The sequence below is a fragment of the Leiobunum rupestre genome, chromosome 11 (assembly GCF_980474605.1).
Source record: "Leiobunum rupestre chromosome 11, qqLeiRupe1.1.hap1, whole genome shotgun sequence".
In the NCBI taxonomy this organism is placed as follows: domain Eukaryota; kingdom Metazoa; phylum Arthropoda; class Arachnida; order Opiliones; family Sclerosomatidae; genus Leiobunum; species Leiobunum rupestre.
The window spans coordinates 34,238,014-34,263,200 of NC_143394.1; the positions used below are offsets into that span (position 1 = coordinate 34,238,014).

Genomic DNA, 25,187 nt, shown 5'->3' on the forward strand with positions numbered 1-25,187 from the left:
ATCGTTTCATGGAGAGGTCTGTGGACTACCTTTTTTTTTTGGGCAACTCGTTTGTCAGTTTCAGTCCAAAAATGAAATATCACTGTGCTGCTTTGCGCCATCTATACCCCAAACTACGTAAAATAAATTATATAAAACAATTTATTTTAAGTTACCAATATAATTATATGATTTAATAGTTGGCTAAAGCATGACTGATACTTCATGGTATTTTTAATTTTATTAAAAACAGTTAAAATTTACATGTTACCTGAGATTTCGGGTTCGAGACCCCTCGTCAAGCGGTATTTTGTTAAAATTAAAATTAAAAATACCATGAAGTATCAGTCATGCTTTAACCAACTATTAAATTAATATTTTAAACCATGGTAATTAAAAATTTTAACTTATACGATAATTATATGATCTTTTTAATTATTGTTAAAAATATTCCAACCTTTTAGCAGAAATTTTAAGATTCAATAGTAGTCTACTACAGTTTATCCATAAATTCATAAGCCTATCATAAGGTCCCCATAAGTAAAGGTCTAGGCCAAATTTTTTACGATCACATACTCGTTATTAAGAGGTAGGTATTCAAAATCCGCACCTCCTAGTGGCTACGTCCTCTACTATGAATTTCTGAAATAAATTTCACGAAATGCATTGTGAATGCGCACAAGCCGTACGCGAACATTTTTAAACTTAGAACCACGCGCGATAAATCTCCACCGCGAGCCCATAGCCAAGGCTTATTCACAATTTTATCACTTAAAAACTAAAAATTAACACTAATCTTTGCAAAATGATTCATCAGAACCTAAAACTGGCTATTAGAAGTAAGAGTTGTGTTTCTGAAGGTATTTATTTTTCAAATTTGAGATTTAGACGCGTTTTGTGTGGAATTTATCAACCCGAGCGTGGCTGCTCTACCAAGTAAGATAATATTTTAGATGTAGAAATTTTGAAAAGAAGATGTCGCTACTGCCCTATCGTTGTACGTTAATTTTTTTATCTCCAGGTCAACGCCGTTACCATCGGCCCCTATGGTAGACCTTTACTTATAGGGAACTTATGATAAATGTCATATTACTTACTTCTACAAACGGTCGTTAGATGGCGCGACGAAACACAGTGACCTATCCCCACTATGTATTTCCTCACCACCCTCGGGAACAGACAACGCTCGTGGCGAACACGGGTTGCAATTCGGTATACTACGGCGCTAGACCAGCTCACTAACCTTTCCATAAAAAAGATCCTGGAAATATTCTTTTTAATCGCGAATGAGAGGGTAATCGAAAAAATTCCATATAATATTTTATCAGTGAAAGTTACAAGCGTTTCTTTCATTTGTGTTTCTCTTTATCTGACTGCAGATACGTGTTTCTGAGCATCTATAGCGTAGAGATGATCATCAAATGTATCGCCAAAGGCTTTATTCTCAACCAATACACCTACCTTAGAAACTTTTGGAACTGGCTCGATTTTATAGTGGTTCTCAGCGGGTAAGCGTTATCGACCTGATTTCTAAAGGGCCCTCAGCCATTTCACCCTCCCCCTTTTAAGCTTCTGGCCCCCCTTGGTAAATTTTCCCTTTAACTACGGCCCGTTAAGATGAGGAAGTCATCGTCGGAACACGGTTTATGTCTTTCCGATCCAAATTAAGTGGGCAAACAAACTACGCGTCTTTTTAATGGCTTTTTAAAGATCATCATCCCTAGTTTAGCTAATGCTTTGTACGATGGATAGAGTAGGCTTAATTTAAGAAAGCCCTGAAGGCCAACCGAATAGTGGGAACGAGCCCCGTGAAAACTCTCAGATAACCCTATATTTTTTGGATGACACTTTGGAGGAATGTACACTTCCGATCAAAGGTTCCTGGCCGTTTTCTCTTGGTAGCCATTTGGGTTCTATTTTACAAACACAAGGAGAGCGCAGCTAGCCTTTAAAGGTTGGGTAAAGTGTCTTCGAAGGCCTTAGAACGAACTGCGCAATAATTATCCTAGTATAATAAGAGACTAATAACTGTTAGTCATTTCCACCAATAGAAGTCAATGCAACCTTGCAGCTAGGAGCAACAAACGCAAGGAGAGCGCAGCTAGCCTTTAAACACGCTAACGCAGTGTGGTGTATACAGATTTCATTGGACGAACCTTTACGCTGAAGGTTTTACGGGCGGGGGGGAAGACAATTTCCGAATTTTCCCCTTCCGACGGCAGCAGGCGCTAAAATTTCAAACCAATGAAAATTGTACCCAAGAAAATGCACAACCTTTGACGGGTTGCGTTCTCCTTGTGTGGGGTGCTGTGTTTGTTGCTCCTAGATGTAGATAACCAACAGGGGGCTTTTTGGAAAAAATACCTTCACGAAAATAATATGCAGTAATGCGCTAGCACCCTTTGGATTCGAACTGTTAAAGTTATTGAAGAAATAGTGACGACGAAAAACATAAAAGCCCTAATTTAATTTAATAGTTGATTCTTAAAATAAAAGTTCTGTAGCTCAACTTGTTAAAATGTTGCTCTTACGTCACAAGACACGGCTTTATTAGTATATTCTTCGCACGAGCGATTTGCGGGCGCACTAGAAAAAAACATATTCCTCTGGCGACTGTAGCGCGCGCTCGCAGACTTGTAAAAGTAAGAGACTGTGACGTAAGAGCAACATTAAAACAAGAAGGCCACGTTACTTTATAAAAAGAACTATTGCTCTTGTTCCACTTAAAAATGAAATTAGGGTTAATTTTAATGTTTATTCTTCAATAACTTTAAAAGTTCGAATCCGATCTGCCAAATGGAACTAGATTTGGTTTCTGAGTGTGATCACGCGTCGAACATTTTTTTCGTGATGTCATTTTGTAGTGGTCTTTCTGTTTCCAGCTTTGCTTACGCCAAAATGGTGCTAGCTCGTTTAACTGCATATTATATCCGTGGAGGTATTCTTTTCAAAAAGTCCCCAGTCGGTTCTATGCATCTAATAGAAACAAAATGGCTGCCAAATGAAAACTCCTGAAACCTTACTTGTTCAAAGTCGGTACTGGCATATGTAACATACTCATAAGGCACTTTCTGTAATGAAACCTTGTTCGCGGGATATAACGTAAATTACGTCACTTACAACCCCGTGACGAAAAACGCGTCATCAGCTTTACCATAAGTGTATAATAATATTACATAAGTGTGACACTTCCTATTCTTCACATGCAAATTTTTTACTGAGAGTTAGTCACAAGACAGACTGCATTATGGGCTTCGTCGCTGTTTTTGCGTCCGATTGCTAACGCGTCACACGTAGCCTTTAACAGCGCTTCACTAGCACTAGAGGGAGATTTTCTTCTTGTGATTACGTCACTCCGTTTCTAGTAGAAAAATTCCCCAAAGTGACAAACTTATTAATAATATAGGCTTATGGCTTTACTGATGGGAAACGGAAGTTAGGGAAGCGGATTTTGAAAATACGTTTAATAGTAATGTTTTGCTCGTGTCTCGCGATCACGTGATTACGTTTCCATGGTAACCTTTTCAATAGCGCGAAGATTATATTTTTTTGCATTTTTGAGTCCGCTTATTGCAAGTTCCGTGTGAAACAAGGTCTCGTTGAATTATTTTCTATGGTAATGTTATACTTATGAGTTATTATGTTACGTATGGTATTAGGATAGCCCTAAATATAAAATGACCAGTTTCGTAACTCGGACCTAATTACCGGGGAAATCCGGAGCAAAGGTCGACCTTTTCCAAATTAAAAAATATTGTCCCCGGGGATCGTAAAGTTGCTTGAATCTCCTACGGGAAGCGAAGAGGAAATGATGTTTCAAAACTTAACGTCAAAGTTTTTAAGCCTTTGAAAGCTACATATGTTTTTATTTGTCTTCGCAGATATTTAACGTTATTCGTTCCGGCGGAAGGTTTAGACGTCGGCAGTCTGGCCGGACTCCGCACTTTTAGAGTTTTACGCGCTTTGAAAACTGTTTCCATATTACCGGGTAAAACCACATTTCATTTATTAAGCGTCTCTATAGATTGCTACGTTATTTAAAATTTCCAAATTTCAGAAGGCTGGCGCGTGTTTAAAATAAATATAATTGAGCTTATTTAAATTATTATTTGATTTCATTTCATATCTTCTTTTACTTTATTTTATTTTATTTCATCTTATTTTATTTTATTTTATTTTATTTTATTTCATTTCATCTTATAATTATTATTTTATGTTATGTTATGGTTTGTTATGTTATGTTATTTTACCTGGTGTTATTTGATGTTACCCTATTTTAACTGGTGTTATTTTACGTTACCTTATTTTACCTGGTGTTATTTGATGTTACCCTATTTTACCTGGTGTTATTTTACGTTACCTTATTTTACCTGGTGTTATTTTATGTTACCCTATTTTACCTGGTGTTATTTTACGTTACCTTATTTTACCTGGTGTTATTTGATGTTACCCTATTTTACCTGGTGTTATTTTACGTTACCTTATTTTACCTGGTGTTATTTTATGTTACCTAATTTTACCTGACGTTATTTTATGTTAGGTCCTTATTTTACCTGGTGTTATTTTATGTTACCTTATTTTATGTTATGGTATAATTTGTTATGTTATGTTATTTTACCTTGTGTTACCTTATTTTATTTAAATTATATTTAAACAACTATTGCCTATTCACAGTTTAATAGCTTTACACTTTGTTTATATTTATATTATTTGTAATCCAATTTAATTATATTTAAACTATTTTAATACATTTTAATTATTTGGTTGGGATTGTTAAAATAAAATATTTTTACCATTTCCATTAGGTGGTTTCTTTTCGAATGTTCTCGGACTAAAAGTGTACTCTTTTTACTCTAAAACAATTTAATCGACTGTTCCGGGGATGAGTAATTGGAAAACCTCTTTTACCCCGACTTAATAGGGTTACTCTTCTTACTGTACTCCAAAATCCTAGAACAGACGAAAATAAAACCACCTACAAATACACAATCGAAATACACGATTTAAATTTGACAAAACTAAATATGTAAGTTGCCCCTTTTCGAATAAAAGTTGGCTTTTTTCTGAACATTCGTGTTCAGCATGTGGAACACTTCTACAGGCGCGCGGTAGATCAATAATAGACCTAATAATAATTTTAAAATCGTAGAAATCTATTTAGTCTATAGCAAATGGTACCAAATCTAACTTTATAATCGAATTTTTTCAGGTTTAAAAACTATAGTTAATGCTATGCTTCATTCCATAAAGATGTTAGCGGAAGTAATGGCGCTTACCATTTTTTGTCTCATGGTATTCGCCCTACTAGCTTTGCAGGTACGTACACCTCTAAATAAAAACGTAGTAAAAGCCATTCTTACTAATAAACCGGAAAAAAACATGTATCTCTTTTTCTCTTTGGTGGTCAGCTTTACATGGGAAACCTTAGACATTCCTGCGTTAGTACAAATCATACCAATAGTGAGAACGTCTCTCAGTTGCTGCTACTTGAAGAGGATGGTCAGCCTCAACTCTGCGGCAACGCCACTGGTGCTAGGTCAGACACTTTGCTATCTTTCTTTATTTCTTTCCCGCCATCTGTCGTTCTATTAGCTTCATAAACATCAAGAACAACTGCACGTGTTTATTTTCTCGCCCTTAAAAATCAGGTCTTGTCCGGATGGCTACACTTGTTACCCCGACGCGGCCCCCAACCCTAATTTCGGCTACACCAACTTTGACTCTTACGGTTGGGCTATCCTCAATTGCCTACAGCTCATTACTTTGGATTATTGGGAAGACATTTTTGACAAAGTAAGAATTACCGCCAGTCCCAATCAATTCCACCTCCTACGACGAAAATGGAGATTTTTACGGCGATTATAAGTCAAGGATACTTGAGAGTATTAACTAAAGTGGCGAGCGGCCTTTTTCCTTACGCTCTCAAGTAACCCTGTCCGCGCGGCGTGGGAAGGAGATTGATCAAGTAGCGGCCTGCGTTCTATTTTCTCGTAGATATTAGAAGTGAGCGGTCCCGCTAGCGTGTTCTACTTCATCCTTGTCATTTTCCTCGGTTCTTTCTACATCGTTAATCTCACCCTGGCAGTCGTTGCCATTTGTTACCAAGAAGAAGCGGCAAACGCGATACGGGTAAGTACCACCAACGCCTGCCTTCCGAATTGGTTTATACATTCATTGTCCTCCCGTTAGTGGTAAAGATAAAATTAAACGATAGAACCATTTAGAAAACTCTTTAACGTAAGCGTACTTTTCCGATTGGATTAATCCGGGATATTTCAACCAGTTAAGAATAGATTACTTGCGCAGATTGCGCTTCCTTCGAAAGACCCTAATAAGATGGGTGGTAATTAGGTCATTCGTAACCGAGATACACAATGACATTTAGGCGATAGTATCAATGAACAAAAGACCACCGGAACAATATTCGCCCTATAGACTCTTTTTTTTGGAATTTTGCTGGGCGCGTTCATCTTGAGTTTACCCCCCTTAACCCCCATTCTCCATATCCTGGGACCAAAGACCCGAGCCTAGACCCCCCACCGGTGGTTCCAGGTAATGGCCGACTAGCGGGCGGCCAAAAAGAGGGGTCGAAAAGACCGCGAAAAAGAGTGTATACGCGAAGCTAGTGGGATGAATCCGGAATAACATCTTTTCTATTTTCTGGGAATGTTTCCGCTCGAAGGAGCGAGATAAGGCGGAGAGTATGAAGAAAGCTCCCCGAATGTCCAAGATCTTCACCAAATTGAGGGACAGCGGCGGTGGAGGCACCCCGGTCTCGGACGCCGCCCACAAGAGGATCCATCGGAGGACATCGAGACCACGCCCTTACAACAACAGTCTGACGGACAGCGAGGAACCCGTGGACGATTCCGAATCGGAGATCACCCCGCACCCTTACCGACCGCCCCTGGTTCACCACCCGCCACCCAACGTGGCCCCCGATCTCGTCATCAGCGCCCAGCTGCACCACCACCATCTGGAGGATCCCATGTCGTCGCAGGAGGAGAGCGACGCCGAGTCCCAGCCCGTCATGCAACAGATGCGACGGAGTCGATCCAGGATCGCCGCCGACCACAGTCGAGCCAGGAGTCTTCTCGGGGCGGAACTCGGAGAGAGCTCGGCCAACGAGGTATAGTACCTTTCCCAAATTGGCACTTGAGATGATTCGCTGTAGACAAAATGGTGGATGCCACAATGCGACCATTGGGTTAAAGACCATTTAAAAAGACGCGTTATTTTGGGCGTTGAAATATTAGTTGTGTTGATATTCCCATTTACCTCGTCATAAGTAACATAATAACAATAAGTATGACAATTAACGAGATTTACAACCAAACTGATTTTCATAGTTATTGCGTAATCAAGATGTTTTCTCAGCACAGAGCCCTCTAGTGTCTAAAATACGTGAGACTTCCGCTAAGTCAAAATATCTGGTTTCCGATAGATAGGTGGAATATTAGGCTTAAATGATAAAAATTAAAAAAGTTTTTCTCGGCGCCACGAGCTCATGTTTTTTTTATTCGCACGCGGGCTAAAAAACAAAGACAAAGCAAAGAATATAAAGCCCCATTAATGGAAGGATTGATATTATTGGCCGCGTGTTTTGGCTGCGCTAGGAACTTCCAGCAAAGCAAATCAGAGTAACCGGAAACGGTTAACTCAACCCAGTCTCTCTTTAAAATAGAGAGGCGCAAACGTTCCACTAGACGGAGCTACACCTTCCATTCCTGGGGCTTTATATTCTTTGGACAAAGCCCCTCGCGACTCCAGAACGTGCTCTCCGAAATTAGGCTTAAATTTTTATCAAAACGTAGTCATCTAAAACGGTAAGTCGCGAGTCCAAGTCACAGCTTGAAGAGAGTATCAGTGCCGAAAAAAGTTTCGGTTAGAAAATTAGAATTAAAGAAATAGGAAGTGTCATACTTATTGTTATTATGTTACTTATGACCTCGTACCCTAGATTCGAATTCTGATTGCTGGTTTTGTAACGAAGCGTTTACCCACTTCCAGCGCATGACCTCCAAAATTTTGGTCTCCATCGGTCGCTGAATTGTCCTATAACGGCCAACTTTGACGATGCGCTGCTGTACGCGCAACAGCGCGTCATCGAAGCTGGCTGTCATAGGACAATGGCAACGACCGATGGAGACCAAAATTTTGGAGGTCATGCGCTGGAAGTGGGTAAACGCTTTGTTACAAAACCGGCAATCCGAAAGCTTTCTGATTTCGAATCTAGAGTACGAGGTTTATATTATCTTTGATATTACGATGAAAAAAATATAAATCTAAAGTTATTTCAATGTACACCGAAATATCGTTAATCATTAAGGGGGAAGAATACAGTAAAAGCCTCTTTTTCGTTCAAGCTGAACGTTTCTGTTTTAACAATTACATAATTGAATTATATTTTTCTTATTAAGCTGAACCTTCCTCTAGTGCTTAAAATAATTTTAATAATTCTGATATTAATAGTTAACTAAAGGTCCTAACTAAAGGGTAGTTTGGGCGCTTGCCCAACTTGTTTAGCTGCGGGGGTTCGAATTAAAACGTAAAAACTTAATTACTTTTAAATTTAAAATTGACAAAATTATTTTAATCACTAAACAAGAGTCTGTTCTACACTTAAATATTAATTTTATAAGTTAAAATACGAAATTAATAGAGTTCAGCTTGAAATAGCGCGAAAGTAGACAATGGCCACAGTAGTCTTCCCCCTTAAGTCACCACAATCATTTTTGTCCTCCACCCACATGGGCGGATTCATCATTTTGCCTACACCGAATCATCCCCAAGCACAAATTAGGCGCGTTAGCCGATGCAAGGCATAATCGGATTATACTCGAATATCCCGACTATAACCTAATCGAAACGATATCTAATCGATTGCGGCAGATCAGAGCGTATATTAAATTAATCGTTTCAGAAACTAACTTCATTATAGGCGCGAATTTAATGACGTCAATTAATTCAAAACGCGCTCTATCAAATCGATAAACCATTGTTAAATGTAGAACGGAATTAATTATTTATAACGCGTATCGATTAATCGTTAACGAAATGGAAAGGAAATCGAGAACACGCGGTGGGTGATAACGTGGCTTTGATTAATCGAAAAATCGATTCCAAAAAGAATACCCGATACGCGTATAGGCTGACATAAATCGTCGAAGCGATTTCCGAAAACCTTCTCGTAAACGCGCTACAGAAACGCCCGACAATTTGGGAATCGAGATAAACCGAACTAGAAAATGACAAGCGACTACAATTTGTCACGGCTATATATTTGTTCCGTTTACGATAGATAACGGAAGACATGCCTCAGATCCGTGGATGCTGGGAGAACAGACGGGACTCGAAGGATGACGAAGAGGACCCCTCAAATAGAAAAACTGCCAGCAAGTGTATTCCGTCATTTCTTTAAATACCGTACGAGTGATCTTAGCGAGCTCAAACCCCCCGGCCCGGCCGGGACCGCGGACGATCTCTAATGGCCCTCCGTCCTCCTTCTCTCGCCACGCAGAGTTATCGACGCGCTTCCGGGCCTGCCAACACGCTGGACGAAACATTTGCTCGTGGACGCGCAAGCTGCTCATCGTGGTCGTCACGGACCCCCTGTTCGACCTGCTCATCACCACCTGCATCCTGGCCAACACGGCTTTCTTGGCCGCGGAGCACCACGGCATGACCAGAGAGACGCAACAAGTCCTGGCGCACGGAAATCTCGTACGTCTTAAGCCTGGTTCACACGGGCAGTGTTTTCCTGGTTTTCTATATTTTCTAGTTCTACCGCCTTTTCCCGTGGTTCTGGCGCGCAGGAACATGACTGTACACACGGACAAAATTTGCCGGATTTTATCACAGCGAGCGCTGCCCGGGAAAGAGAAAACGGATAACCTTTTTTTGAGGGGGCGTTGGGCTAGACCAGTCAGCCAGCGTTATTCCGTCACGTGGTAGACGCAAAAATTCTTAAGCCTACTTTTAAAGACTTTCAAAATCGCTCCTTATATCACGTGACAGCGAAACGCTCGCTGATTAGTCGAACTCAAAGAGCTTCAAAAACCGGGAAAATAAAGTAGAGATATTTCAACATTTTTTTCTCCGTTTTCTCGTTTACCGGCAGCGCAGACGGCGGATAAATCCGGCAAATGTGGTCCGTGTGTACAGTCGTTTTTCCGTGCGCCAGAACAACGGGAAATGGTGGTAAAACGAGAAAAAAACATAAAATCAGGAAAACACTGCCCGTGTGAACCAGCCTTTAGCCCTTTTCCCCGCATTTGACGCTTTCGAAAAGCTCTTCCAAATAGCCATCGCGAAAATTAACGTTATCCGACACAGTTCATCTCCCCTTTCTCCTTCGTATGACAGGTCTTTACGATCATATTCTGCTTAGAAGCGTTAATGAAATTGCTGGCGCTCCGCCGGGAATATTTCCTCAGTAAATGGAATCTCTTCGACCTGGCAGTCGTGGCCGTCAGCCTGATGGATTTGGGGGTGGAACAAATCAGCGGCTTATCGGTCCTCAGGACATTCCGACTGGTACGTTGAGAGGACGCGTCCAATTAATTAGCCGTGTCCTTTTCATATTAATATCGACGTAACGCAAACACCCCGTTTTCCGTTTTCTCAGCTTCGAGTGTTGAAGCTCGCTCAATCTTGGCCGACAATGAGGATGCTCCTAGGCATCATCGCGACCACTCTGGGTGCCGTCGGCAATATGACTCTGGTGCTATCCGTTATCGTCTACATATTCGCCGTCTTGGGGATGCAACTCTTCGCCGATACCTACACCGAGGCCAACTTCGATCCTGAACCCGTTCCCAGGTCGGTACTACACTTGAGTCATATTCTAAATTATATTCGTTGAGACCATTGCTAAACGCGGCGTGGGATCTTGTTAGACGCTTTTTACGCTCGTTGTAAATATTGTAAAATATCGTCTGTTGCGGCGTCTGCAGCTAGCCTTACTCCGTGCTGCGTCGTCATGTGACCGTTGTGCAACGGAAAAACCTGCTCTTACAGCCGATGACTTCGTTGCTCAACGGACGAGCAACGTGACGTCAAAACCGTTGAGCTCAGCGCTGAGTCCGCTGAGTCCCGCTGAACGTACGCACTGCTCTTACAGCCGATGACTTCGTTGCTCAACGGACGAGCAACGTGACGTCAAAACCGTTGAGCGTTACTCAACGCAGCCATAAACTACATCCTTTTTATGAACTGCACAACGAGAGCAATCGTCAAGCTTGTCAAAACAAAAATGTTCCAACATTGAAAAAAGGCGGGAAGGCGAGCGTTGACACAAAAAAATCTCAGTTAATGTGAATATAACCTCTAGTATTACTGTAGCCCAAAATGACAATAAAAAAGAGCGACCATTATTGTAACCTTTGCGGTGACAATAACACTAGACGTTATGATGCCTTAAGCCTAATACAATTGTTTTCGCGTCGACTCAACAAATTTCCATTATGTTTAGTTTTCGGTAGCCAGCATTTCTCAACTTTGGCACGTACAAAAATGCTTTATGACGGGCGCTATTAGAAACTAAGCTTTAGGCCTGAAACTCCAAAAAGTTGAGTCTCTCCCGATGCGTTTCGGTGAGCTGTTGAAAATCCACAGAGACAATGTTCAGCTAACTACTTTTTTTCAGTTTTCAAGTTCCAACGGAAATCCAGATTTGCGTCTACACCAAAAAATCTCAGTTAGGCCAAAAATGCGGCGACATCGAGCGTCAACTAGCGTGCGTAACGTCACGTCAATAGGCTTTAGCACGAACAAAGGCCTAAAAAATTAAAGACATTATGAAACGCGCTAGTGGATATTAGGCCTACAGAGGATTTTTGGCGTCAACGGTCACAATTGTTTCGTTTTGCCGTATGGAAAACCATTACTTCGCGAGTAATAAAAAAATACATTATTACGCGTACTAGTGGAAACCAAGCTTAAAGCTTAAGGCTGGTTCACACGGGCAGTGTTTTCCTGGTTTTCTCTATTTTCTCGTTTTACCGCCTTTTACCGTTGTTACTGGAAATTGACTGTACACACGGCCATAATTTGCCCAGTTTTACCACCGCGAGGGCGGCCGGTAAACGATAATATGGAGGACCTTTTTTTTTGAGGTGCTTTGGTCTCGACCAATCAGCGAGCGTTATGCCGTCACGTGATAGACGCAAAAATTCGTAAGCCTACTTTTAAAGACTTTCAAAATCGCTCCTTATATCAAGTGACAGCCCGAAGTGCTTAAAAAACCGGGAAAATGAAGTAGAGATATTTCAACATTTTTTTGCGTTTTCTCGTTTACCGGCAGCGCTCGCGGCGGTAAAATCCGGCAAATGTTGTCCGTGTGTACAGTCGTTTTTCCGTGCGCCGGAACAACGGGAAAAGGCGCTAAAACGAGAAAATCAGGAAAACACTGCCCCTGTGAACCCAGCCTTTAGTTTCCACCAGTTTGCGTCATGGTTGTGTATCTCAACCTTTGGGACGTACAAACGTTTTACGTGCGTAAAGAAAAAAATATATTAAGCTAGCGGAAACTAAACTTGACGGAAATATTTGCTTCGATGCACGCGATTTTGGTGTTTTGGCGAGAGTTGGGCAAAACTCGGAGGGAAATTGTAATTTTCTCACTCCACTCCATAAAAGAAAATTCCACTCGTAAGAGTGCAGTTTTTCACTTTTTCGTCACTCGCCGAGTGAGCTCGCGGGAAAAGAGTGAAGGTAGTACAGGTCGTCTCGAATTTCAAAAATTAATTAATTTGATGACTTTACTGGAGAGCGTTATGCCACCTAGGAGCAACAAACACAGCACTGCCTACACAAGGAGAACGCAACCCGTCAAAAGTCGTTCATTTTCTTTTGTACATTTTTAATTGGTTGCAGACGCTTTAGCGCCTGCTGCCGTCGGAAGGGAAAAATTTGGAAATTGTCTTCCCCCTTTCCATAAAACGTTCAGCGTAAAGGCTCGTCCAATGAAATTTGTACACAACAATGCGTTAGCGTGTTTAAAGGTTTAGCTGGCATGGATATTCTATATACAGGACGAGTCACTGAATTGAAAAATTCGCCACAAATCCCCACGTCTCAGCGGATACTTTTCGCGCAAAGAGAGTCGATGTAAACAAACCGTGACGTCACGATTTCGAAAGCGCGTGTAAAAATCGTCTGCTTTGTCTTATTTATTTGGAAGCAAACAAATTAAAATATATTAATTTTGGAATTTAAAATGAATTATCTTAATAATAAATTACTTAAGAAAAGATTATTGCGCGGCGAAGAGATCTCAACGAAAATGTCTAAGCCTTGGGCTAATTTTCTAACAAATCAAGGCGAAACCTTTCCTACTATAACCAAATGTGTATTCAAAGGAGCATTCATACGCAAAGTAATAATTTACAAAACAATCTCTTATAAATGGTTTATTGTATCACCACCATAACCAGGGCCTTGCTTAGGGGGTGGCGAGCCGGGTGGTCGCCCAGGGCCTCTAAAATTTTACCATAGGGATGTATATACCGGAGGGCCGCTACAATCAGTTTCGCCCATGCATTTCGCCCGGGGCCGCGAGACCTCTAAGCACGGCACTGACCATACCTTATATTCATCTGTTTCCCTATAGTCCACGATATCAGGATTTCCTACTGTCAGTGACGGCGATCCCTGTGGGGGCTCTGGAGCTCGAGCCCCCACAGGGAAATCCAAACGAGGGCAGAGCCCCCACAGAAATTAAATTGAGGAAAAATAGCAACCAGGGTAAAATTTATAATATCACTGCCTTTATTTGGGTCCGAATTCAGTCTTTTGACAGAAGTTATTTTGAGATTGCAGATGCTAATAGCATTAAGATGATATAACCGTAAAATTGATTTCGATAGATTCGTCCAAACAGAAAATCGCCCCGTCGTGTACCCTATTTTACCTCAAATACCTTCGTTAAGCATGTGGCCAAGAAGGGCTTAATTATCTAGCCATGTACACAGATATTTTTCTAAAGATATCGACTTAACTTTTATTATCAATGTAATCCATGCCGGATGAGATATTATAAAGAACACTTTTAAAAATATATAGAAATTTAGAGCTGTACATTTTCTTGCTTCAGTTTTAAGTATATGCATTTTTGGATGAAAAAATAATGGCCCGGGCCCCCAGAGAAATATTTTCCGATCGCCGCCGCTGCCTACTGTAGGAGTAGGACCTTGACCCCCTTTAAAGTGTAAGGAACAAACGAATGTATTTTTCTTTACGCTATTTACACCGAAAGTATCGAGTCTCCCACACCTGGCGATCCATTCTTTACATTTCGCTACAAATCTCTTTTTAGGTTTTGGAAATAGTACAAAAAAAACTTATTCTTTACTCTTCATAAAACGCGAATCGGTTTTACAGCTCCCATAAATACATCCTTTAGTTAACGTATCTGGGATTAGCTTATCAACAAAATAATGCAAAATTTTCAAGACAAAAATAATTTGTTTACATCGACTTTCCTTTTACGGTTTTACCTGAAAAATTTTGTTTCAGTACTGCCAGATTTTGGGACAATTAAGGCGAGAATAAAAACATGGGCGACTCCATTCAGTGACTCATCCTGAATATTGAATGTCCATGGTGGTGCTATCTATTAACGGCAAAGGAAGATAAAATTTAAAATAGTCAAATTACAACGTCGTCAGAGAACCATTGTAAGGGATTATAATTTGGCAACTTAAGAGGTTTTCCACCTAAGTTATATATCCCAAATTTAAATTCTTAAATGTTTATTGCTGTGGTTGCTAAATAGACATTTCTATAAATTCCTAGCTAAACAGGCCAAATATTTTCATAAAAACAACATAGCGCTACTTTATTAGGACTTGCAATCTTATTTATTCTTTGGTTTTAGTATTTTGGCTTATGGTCATTCCTATTTGATTGGTATTTTCTGAAGCGTCACCCATAAAGTTGATTTTCAAAACATAGCTAAGGTAGCCTAAGGGAATCTAGTATTTTTCAAAATATAGTAAGTCCTTAACTTAACTATTTACAAAATTAATGAGATATAGTTAATTAACTAATTGTAATGGTTTGTATAAAACGATAACCGTTAAATGAGTAGGATTTTGATTAAAAAAAATCCACTATTTATCGAGACAACTAGGATAGCAGGTTTGCCAGATAATCCTTTCTTGAGCCTCCCTTGTTCATGGAAAATCGGGCCAAACCTTCTGCCTCTCTATACACAAAAGTAAATAACCACACAAGAAGTATTTTATAGAATGGTCTATTGGAGTTTAGCGGGTGGGCCCCAAGCACCTTACGCCAAAGACGTTGGATTGACCGTCTATGTCAAATTGTCCACACATTTTAAAGCGAGAGAAGAAAGCGTTTTCTGTACCTAAAACTTAGTTTGACATGGGCAAATAAAATAATAATTTCGGGTGGTGAAGGTACGAACTCAACAGTGAGAGTGAAATGCTAAAAATTACTATCGATTTTGTCTGGTTTTTACTATAGTGAAAACCAAAATTTACATGTAACTACCAAATACGTTTAAATAGTCCATATTTATTACCATTTCGGTGTCAATCTGAATATACCCTTCAATAAAACATCTTCAAGGAAATTGCCAAGAAGGAATATTTCCTGAATTTTACGGTTTATATAGTGCTTTTTGAAATAATGGAAACTTTCCACCTGGTCCTGTACGGTATGCAAAAAGTGTTTCCTATTAACCAGGTAGCTTTTTTTGACACCTTAAGGCTTAGCAAAAACATGGCGTTCTATTTACAGGTGAAAAGTTTCCATTATTTCAACTAGCATTGTATAAACAGTAACTTGCAGGTCCTGGCTCTAGGAAATATTACTTCTTGGAAATTTTCTTGAAGATGTATTATTTAAGCGCCTATTGCTACTTTTAATATGATTACCACTGGGCAGCGCGCGCTGCTCGCTAATTTCACGCGGCCAAGTCACCATGATCAAAAACTGTATAGGACGCTAATCGTTGTTCAGCAAAGTTTCGGAAGGGGAGGGGGCGCTACCATCGCTCAGAAGTGTAATATATTTTAACCAATGAGGTAGAATAAATCCGCCTTCGAGGAGCTACCGTTTCGCAGGATAGTATTTGTTGAGTTGGAGAGTTGGGCTTAGAAAATGAACTTAATCAAATCGTGTTGGCGCCATCTATCGTGTTATTGGAAAACTAAACCTTAATGTATTTTGGAAAATTGTCTGCTTATAGAAACAGATGGCGCCAATACGATTGGATAAAGTTGAAACTTAAGCCTAATTCTCCTACTCAAATAAAACGTGGTCCGCGAATCCCAGATGGGTTTGGATGTCTATTTATTTTACCTCATTAATTTTAACACGGTTTTCACAATAATTGCGCTAGTGGTCTGGTTAAGCCTCGGGGTGGGTTTGCAAGTTCTCTCCCCGCTGGTTTAAGGGGTTTTCCCCCGAGCTCTTTGGTTTCCCCTTCCATAAAAACTTGTTGAGGTTAACGGTAATAGTTAGTGTAGTGTTTGCTGGGCTTGCCATCACCCTCCTACGCATTGTAACCCGGGCACCTTAATAAAGGCTTTAAAAGTCACTCGATGACTTAGGCCTAAGGTGGTGCCTTGGGTATTAGCTTAGCTGATTATAATTATTATTAATAAAGCTTTGTCGTTTCCCAATAAATAGATTTGTTCTTCTTCTTTGGACTCCGTCGGTACAGGTGGAACTTCAGTGATTTCTGGCACTCGCTGCTGGTGGTTTTCCGGGTATTATGCGGCGAATGGGTTCAACCGTTGTGGGAATGCCTGCAAGCGGCTCCCGACAAGAAACATCTTTGCTTCGTCGTCTTCCTATCGGCGCTGACCGTGGGCAACTTCCTGGTTCTTAATCTCTTTCTCGCCATGCTACTCAACTCCTTCAACTCGAGGGAACTCACCGAACGAGAAGTAAGTGGCATTCAGACGACGAAATAGGTTCTGCCGGAATAAATATATTTCTTCGAGTCCCTGACATTCTCGCGTCACCCCTTCTTTTCCACCCCAACCCTCGCTTTCGCTCCAAAAGGTAGGCTTCGTTCCCGGTGTAAGAAAACAAAGAAAGGTAGAAAACGGAGAGAAAGAGACCGGGATATAATATAAAAATTTACGGGCTAGCTTTACGAGCGAAGGAAAAAACATTACGCGTTTTTTTCGGCTACACCGCGACTTATCCTTTCCCTAACAGGAAAACTCGAAAGACTCCAAGGTGATGGCTGGCTTTCGGAAACTGAAACACGTTCTAAGTCGACGCCAGACGAGCGTGGACAATCAAGAACCCCAAGAAGAAATGCAACTCGAAACGAGAACGCCTCCACCCAAGCAACCGAAAATCGCCTGGGAGATTGTGAAAGGTATTATTGGGAAGCCCACGAAAAGGGGAAAGAAAGAAAGAATATCAAATAAGACAAATAGAAAGCGATTATGCCCGGGTCTCTCCCTTTCATCTGACTGCCCGGATTGCCGTTTGATAGCTTGCTCGCAGTACAAAGAAGGTATATCGAAAGAATGGCTCCCCTTATGCTAGGAGAGTATATGGATCGTCTTTCTTTTTTTACGGTGACCGTCTCGCGCGGGGGGTTTAATGGCCGCCTAAACACGACGATAAAAAGTGGCGTTAATTTTTTCTCTTCCCTTCGGCGCAACCCGCCGATGATAGCTGGTCATTCCGTCATAGAATTGGCTAATTTAGGCTACGAACCGGCTAATGTCAGCGATGACGATGCGCACCCAGAAGGAACGCCGGAAAGAAATCGGGTAAGGCACCCCGATTACGCCCCTCTACGTATCTCTTAATGACGCCGATAATTTCGTCATTAGGACTCCATGGAAAGGAGAAGAACAGAACCGGATGACTGCTTTCCCGCTTTATGCTACACGAAGTATTTATACCACCGTCCATTTTACGACGATCAGCGGAGACAAAGGGGGTGTTGTTATTAACCGTTGGCTCTTAATGTCCAGGTTCCCGATGCTCGTAAATCCTCCGGATTGGTTCAAACAAATACGGCTCTTTGCTTTTCGCATCACCGAACATCGGGTCTTTGAATGGGTCGTCCTCGTATTAATCTTCGCCAGCAGTATCTTATTGGTAAGCGCTGTCCTTTCGGGCAAAGGTCCCGTTACTAAAGGGACAAGGGTTTGTTGAAAGGGCGGAAGGTCTTTAATCCTCCTATTTTACCCTCAGTGTTTCGAAGACGTTTATTTACCGGAGAAACCTCAATGGCAACGTGTCCTCAACATACTCAACCTGATCTTTACCGCTTGCTTCGTTTTGGAAATGCTTCTTAAGTGGTTCGGCCACGGATTCTTCACCTATTTTTCAAGCTTCTGGACGGTCATGGATTTCATCATTGTTAATGTAAGGATCCACTCGTTTCCTACGTATAACGTGGTTCGTACAAACCTCGAATACGGCGAAAACCATTGTTATTAAAAAAATCTAGAAAATATCAGATAAACTCTAAATATTTAGTATACATTTATTAGACCATACATGGCTGTAATAGAGGAAACTGAATAGGTCGATTTCTACAGTCAGTTGGTGAAAATTAACCCTGGCCTGTTTGGTGAAGAGTCAGTTCCAGTGTGAGAAATAAGGCACTATCACAGGACAATCGCCAGTTTAAAAATTAGCTGGGCCAGTTTGAAAATTAAATGCTTGGGTGTTAGTGGCCCTGGTGACCACTTAAATAATTCAAAGTTTTTTCCCTTCAAGATTTTAGTTCATTAAAAAAGTACTATATTAATCCCTAAAATTGTTTGGTCTTTGCTTCTATGCTGTGTGCTTGGCCTTGTATAGAAGATGCGAATTTAGCAGTTAGCAAAAATAAATATAAACAGTCTTTCTCTCAGTCGGCTTGTTCGGTTCAAGAATACATAATTTGACCATTAATGATTAAAGCCTGATTTTGAAGGCTAAAAATGGTAAGTGGCCAGTGGACAGTTTTTAATTAAACTACCTAGGCTCTACTGGCCACAGGTCCAGTTTAAAAAAAAATCCTTATTTCACAGCCTGGTCACTTCCTTACGTCATAGCGTCGTCTGTTACGTCGTCTGTTACGTTGTCTGCCTTCCCACTCACCTGATTGTAAGGGAAAATGACAGAGCTGATGACGTTATGAAGTAGGGCAAGTGAGCCTTCATAATATAAGGGATAGGGAATTTTCACCCACTGAAAACCGGAATTGAACTATTCCCAATGAGAGTTAAGAACATTATCTCAAGACATTAAGGGCTCTTCTACGTTAAATTATCAGTGAACAAATCAGTGGGAAAACCTGTAAATACCATCATAAACCCAAGTCATCGAGAGACTTTTAAAGTAATTAATTCAGGGTAGCTGGTCTATGATGCGTGGGAGGCAGTGTTTCCAAAGTTTGAGCGAAAATTCAGACAAACCCCCAAAACGTTTTTAGCCACGCCGCCTCCCAAAACTCAGCGGAAAAGATGCCAAATATTTTATAGTTTTGTAGACTAGCGCGAGAAAAAATTAATTAACAAAAACAATTAGAAAATACAAAATTTTTAATTCAATTTGATTCACAAAAATATCTGACAAAAAGATAAGCTAGATAATGTTTTTGGAAATAGGGGTTTATAAAATAAATTAGGGTCCAAAATTCCACTACATCAAGGGTTTTCGCTTAAAAATCCCTTCATCCCACACAGCCTAAAATTATCGCGAAAAATGGGATTTATCCCACACATTGGTAACACTAGTAGGAGGGTGGTGGCACCGTGGCACCTAGGAGCAACAAACACAACACCCCATACAAGGAGAACGCAACCCGTCAAAAGTCGTGGATTTTCTTGTGTACATTTTTCATTGGCTAGACGCTTTAGCGCCTGCTGCCGTCGGAAGGGGAAAATTCGGAAATTGTCTTCCCCCCGCCCATCAAACGTTCAGCGTAAAGGCTCGTCCAATGAAATTTGTACACAACACTGCGTTAGCGTGTTTAAAGACTAGCTGCGTTCTCCTTGTGTTTGTTGCTCCTAGGTGGCACTAACTATTACCGTTATCCTCAACACGTTTTCCAAGAAATCTGTATTCCATATGTTGTAGCAATGGCTTTACCGGTTAATAATTTCCGGTTGTGTACTTTTCAGATTTCAGTTTTAAGTATTGCTTTGGAAAGTGCGGGTAGTGGTCTATACGCTCTCAGAGCCATTCGCACCTTACGCGCGCTACGACCGCTTCGCGCAGTTTCACGCTGGCAGGGAATGAGGGTGAGGCCACTGTCGATACCTTATCACCCACAGAGATTCGGGATTTCATCTTTCTCTCGTTTCGTTGATTTGTAGATAGTGGTGAATGCGCTGGTCTCGGCGATTCCCGCAATCTTCAACGTCTTACTGGTGTGCATTCTTTTCTGGCTAATATTCAGCATAATGGGCGTCCAGTTCTTCGGGGGCCGTTTCTACAAGTGCGTCAACGAAACGGGTCACCGTCTACCGCTAGAGATTGTGTACAACCGCTCTCAATGCTTGCTCCTAAACCACACGTGGGAAAATTCGATGATAAACTTCGATAACGTAGGCAACGCGTATCTGGCATTGTTCCAAGTGGTAAGTATAATCACGGTCTTTTTACGGTGAGGTTAGCGCACTCTCGTTTTTTTGCGCCACTCGTTCGTCAGATTCTCATATAATAAAATGTTAAGATTCAATATTTATTAGTTTTTCTGATATCCGCAAGATTTCCGAGGATAGCCAGAGTTCCTACACGGTACTGATGAGCCCCAAAAGGGCGAAACCGGTCTACTGTTGGGATCTCTGGCCTAAATTTTGACTTTTGATATCAACCGCTTTTATTTAGTCTACTTCCACGCTAAAAATATTAGTTCCACTAGAGGTCGTTAGATGGCGCGACGAGTTATATTGATAATGTACTTTCTATGTAATCCCTTTCCTACAACCAAAAGCAGACTATGATTGAGACGAATTGGTTACGCCGCAGAAATAAGCGCTTGCGCTGACCTCTAGAAAAATAACATGAAATCTAGGAGCAACAAACACAAGGAGAACTCGGCTAGCCTTTAAACACGCTAACGCGGTGATGTGTACAAATTTCATTGGATGAGCCTTTACGCTGAAAGTTTTACCGGCGGGGGAAGACAATTTCGGAATTTTCCCCTTCCGACGGCCGCAGGCGCCAAAACTTCTAACCAATGAAAAATGTACGCAAGAAAATGCACGACGTTTGACGCGTTGCGTTCTCCTTGTGTGGGCAGTGCTGTGTTTGTAGCTGAAATAGTCAAGCATTTCGTTCCTTTTGTCAATAAGTAATTGTCCGTTTATTGGGGCGCAGGCGACGTTCGAAGGTTGGCTCGAGATCATGTCGGACGCGACCGACAGTCGGGAAGTGGACGAGCAACCCGCTCGAGAGGCCAACATGCTAGCCGCCGTGTACTTCGTCGTCTTTATTATTTGTGGCTCCTTTTTCACTTTGAACCTGTTCATCGGCGTAATCATCGATAATTTCAACATGTTGAAAAAGAAGTATGAAGGTGGAATACTCGAGATGTTTCTGACGGAAAGCCAAAAAACCTACTACACCGCCATGCAGAAACTGGGCCGCAAGAAACCTCAACGAATTATTTCCAGGCCGAAGAACCCCGTTCAAGCTATTTTCTACGACTTGGCCATCAGCCGAAAGTAAGACCAACCGATCCATTTAATTATCAAAACAATTGTCGAAAAACGTTGAAAATTTCTTTCGCAGATTTGAAATCTTGGTTTTCATTCTCATCCTCCTTAACATGTTGGCAATGTCTTGCGAGCATTATAAACAGCCTGAATTGCTTAATAGCGTCCTTGCTGGTTTAAACATCGCTTTCACGACTTGTTTTTGCCTGGAAGCGGCCATTAAGATAATTGGCCTTAGACAACACTACTTCAAAGTCCCCTGGAACGTCTTTGATTTAACCGTTGTCTGTACTTCCATCGTTGGTAAGTACGTTTACAATCAGTCCAAACCGCGTCCTCTGACGCATTCTTACAGTAAAAGGGGACGTCTTCTTTTATTCCACCAAAAGGAATCATCTTTGAAGAGGTCATCCAAACGTTCGTCATCAGCCCGACACTGTTGAGAGTCATTCGCCTGGTGCGAATCGGCCGGGTCTTGCGTCTGGTCAAAGCGGCCAAAGGAATTCGGAAACTGTTGTTCGCGCTGATCATATCGCTACCAGCGCTTTTCAACATCGGCGCCCTCTTGTTCTTGGTCATGTTCATCTACGCCATCATCGGCATGTCCTTCTTCGGGCACGTCAAGCATACGGGCGCCCTGACCGAAACCGTCAACTTCGAGACGTTCGCCCACAGCATGCTTCTGCTCTTCCGGCTGTGCACTTCGGCCGGCTGGAACGATGTCCTGGAACCACTTCTGGTCCAACCTCCCGATTGCGACATCAACTACAAGGGTCTTCCCAACGGAGATTGCGGCCAACCGGTCAACGCCATCTTTTTCCTGGTCACCTATATCATCATCAACTACATGGTCATCATCAACATGTACATCGCCATCATCCTGGAGAACCTCAACCAAGCTAGTCAAGAGGAGGAAATGGGAATTACGGAGGACGACATCGAGAACTTTTACAATTATTGGGCTCGCTACGATCCGCACGCTACGCAATTCATCCATTTCAGCCAACTTTCGGACTTCGTGTCCGGGTTGGACCCTCCTTTGGTCATCCCCAAACCCAATCTCCTGGCGCTGGTCGCGATGAATCTGCCCATCTGCCAAGGCAACAACGTCCATTGCTTGGACGTTTTGCACGGATTGACCCGGATGTTCCTGGGTGACGTTGAGGACACCGAAGAGTTCCGCAAATTGAGAGACCAGATGGACCAACGATTTCTCAAGAGTTTTCCGAGCCGCAATCAGGTCGAGGTCATCTCGACGACCTACACCTGGAAACGACGGGAGTGCGCCGCGATGGTCATTCAGAAAGCGTACCGACGATTTCGCTTGGCCAAAAACCGAGCCACGTCCAAATCTCCCGGTTGAAGGTCAAATTACACCCGATTTTTCAACGCAAATATATCTTTCAGAGGAAATGAGAAAGACTAACCCCTGACTTGCGGAAAATAGCGAGAGGCTGTTTCGAGCAAAGATTTGAAACCTTCCGACGAAATAGATTTTTCTAGGCGCGACCCTTTCTACTACTCTTACTACTAACTACCCGAAGCGAGATATTTTACCCCATTTAGGGCCAAAAAAAAAGAGCAAACGCAAAAATTAAGAGATCCTCTATTTATATCTCTGAAACGAAATTCGTCGCAATAAAGAATTTCTCCGAGATTCTCAAAAAATATTTATCGATTCGAAATCTTTTCTTCCAACGTTTAGGATACATCGCTAAACTTCTAATATCGAGATTGTTAGATTTAATATGGAGAGTACATGTTGTTTTTGTCTGATTACGTGTACAATTTTAACTCGTTAAATTATATTCTCCATTTCAAGGTTTTCCAAAATAAATTACTTCTTTCTATTTTAATTTTCTGCATTTATTTATTAATTTATTCAAAATATATAGTCACTTATTTGAGGGGGAAGTCTGTTTGCGGGTGAAACAAATCTTAAAGCAACTGTCGGTTCTGTCATTGCCACCTGTATTATGAAAGGGCTCCTGTTATATTAAGAGATGGCCTTGAATCTATCCGATTCTTGGGAAAAAAGCGACTATTAATGGCCAAGGAAGCTAAAATTCAAAATAGCCTAATGATAAGGTCGTCAGAGATTCATTGTAGTGTATTATATTTAGACAACTTATACTTTATTTAGTGGGCTTTAACCTAAGTTATATATTCCATTTAAAAATATTAAATTGAGAAATTTTTTAAAATATCCATGGAATAAATAACTAACTAAAATTTTCAAATACAAATTTTAGTTAGTTATGTAAAAAATATGGTTTAAAATTTACAAACGATTCAATAAACGCGAGGGGTACCAATAAAAATTTAGCTTTTTTTTTTGATGTCGACGATAGCGACCTCTGTTGAAAAAAAACTACTTGAAGTCGGACCGACACTTGCTTTAAATACTTGATCATTTTACACGCCACTAGACCAATTTCCCAGATAACATGATGAATTATCCAAGATCTTCAGAATGAAGCCTAATATGAGCTTCAATTAAACATCTTCATGGAAATTGCCAAGAAGTAATATTTCTGAGAGCCAGGACCTGCAAGCCACTGTTTATATTTTGCTTGTTAAAATAATGGAAACTTTTCACCTGTAAATAGAACGTCGTGTTTTTGCTAAGCCTTAATATGTCAAAACTACCTGGTTAAAAGCTAACACTTGTTGCATACCGTATAGGTGAAAAATTTCCATTATTTTAACAAGCATTATATAAACAGAGACTTGCAGGAACAGCGCGTCAACAAAGTTGGCCCTTGTTTTAACTATAGTTGGTTACCATGTGTAAGTTGGTATCGATGGAGCTAATTTTTTCGGAGGAAGTGGGTAAACGCTATTGACTACTAGCGAGGCAGTTTTTTCGAATATAGGATACGAGGTTTATATTATCTTTGATTCGACGAAGCTTAAAGGGAATAGAACCTCCAACGCGTTCTTTATGGAAGACCCCCTCAATTTCCTTTATTCCCTTCACAATCAGCGTTTATCAGCGCCGCAAGTGTGAAAAGCCATGGGAATTAAGCAGCGGACAACATTGGAATCCCCGGAGGGCGACAGAAATTCCCTTAAGCCCCGCCCTATTCTTGAGCTGCTTCAGACTACGGTGCCAATAGTACTTTAAACATTCCAAGTGTATATATAATTTCCTGGTAATCTTTATTAATATTTAGCATACGTTAAATATTTAAGTTATGTAATGATTTCATTTTAAAAATTATTTTCAAATTATCATTATTAATTATAAATGTTATAAGATCATTGTAAATTTTTTAAATAATAATTATATAACATCACGCCATAGGTTTGCCATTAATTTATATTTCGCGTGTTAGATTTTTATTGAGAGGCATTTCTAGAAAGACCACGCAATTTATGTTGGACTTCGGGATAATTGGTTTTTAAGTTGAGTTACTTTGAGTATATTTATTTATTTTGGTAGCCCACAAAGTACGACGGTTTGGGTACATTTGTTCGAATTTCATTCGTCCGAACGGTGGTATAAATGTCCGAATAATCATTTGTCCGAATGCCGGAAAACAGGATCGT

The 25,187-nt window shown here is 40.9% G+C and overlaps 1 protein-coding gene across 1 annotated transcript in view; it reads left to right on the forward strand.

Annotated features, from left to right (window-relative positions):
- Positions 1–23,391, forward strand: part of LOC149922344 (sodium channel protein 1 brain-like) — a 35,596-nt gene extending 12,205 nt beyond the window's left edge. Inside the window, exons 4-25 of the mRNA XM_090164042.1 lie at positions 1,359–1,487; positions 3,861–3,967; positions 5,189–5,295; positions 5,388–5,515; positions 5,628–5,772; positions 5,974–6,108; positions 6,662–7,108; positions 9,281–9,374; positions 9,500–9,702; positions 10,345–10,515; positions 10,607–10,800; positions 16,673–16,898; positions 17,176–17,341; positions 17,647–17,744; positions 17,808–17,869; positions 17,952–18,078; positions 18,175–18,348; positions 20,097–20,216; positions 20,292–20,555; positions 21,298–21,644; positions 21,712–21,938; positions 22,025–23,391. Of these exons, the coding sequence (XP_090020168.1) occupies positions 1,359–1,487; positions 3,861–3,967; positions 5,189–5,295; positions 5,388–5,515; positions 5,628–5,772; positions 5,974–6,108; positions 6,662–7,108; positions 9,281–9,374; positions 9,500–9,702; positions 10,345–10,515; positions 10,607–10,800; positions 16,673–16,898; positions 17,176–17,341; positions 17,647–17,744; positions 17,808–17,869; positions 17,952–18,078; positions 18,175–18,348; positions 20,097–20,216; positions 20,292–20,555; positions 21,298–21,644; positions 21,712–21,938; positions 22,025–22,998 (4,645 nt within the window). The 3' untranslated portion in view covers positions 22,999–23,391. The remainder of the gene's footprint in view (positions 1–1,358; positions 1,488–3,860; positions 3,968–5,188; positions 5,296–5,387; positions 5,516–5,627; positions 5,773–5,973; positions 6,109–6,661; positions 7,109–9,280; positions 9,375–9,499; positions 9,703–10,344; positions 10,516–10,606; positions 10,801–16,672; positions 16,899–17,175; positions 17,342–17,646; positions 17,745–17,807; positions 17,870–17,951; positions 18,079–18,174; positions 18,349–20,096; positions 20,217–20,291; positions 20,556–21,297; positions 21,645–21,711; positions 21,939–22,024) is intronic.
- Positions 23,392–25,187: the final 1,796 nt, after the last annotated feature.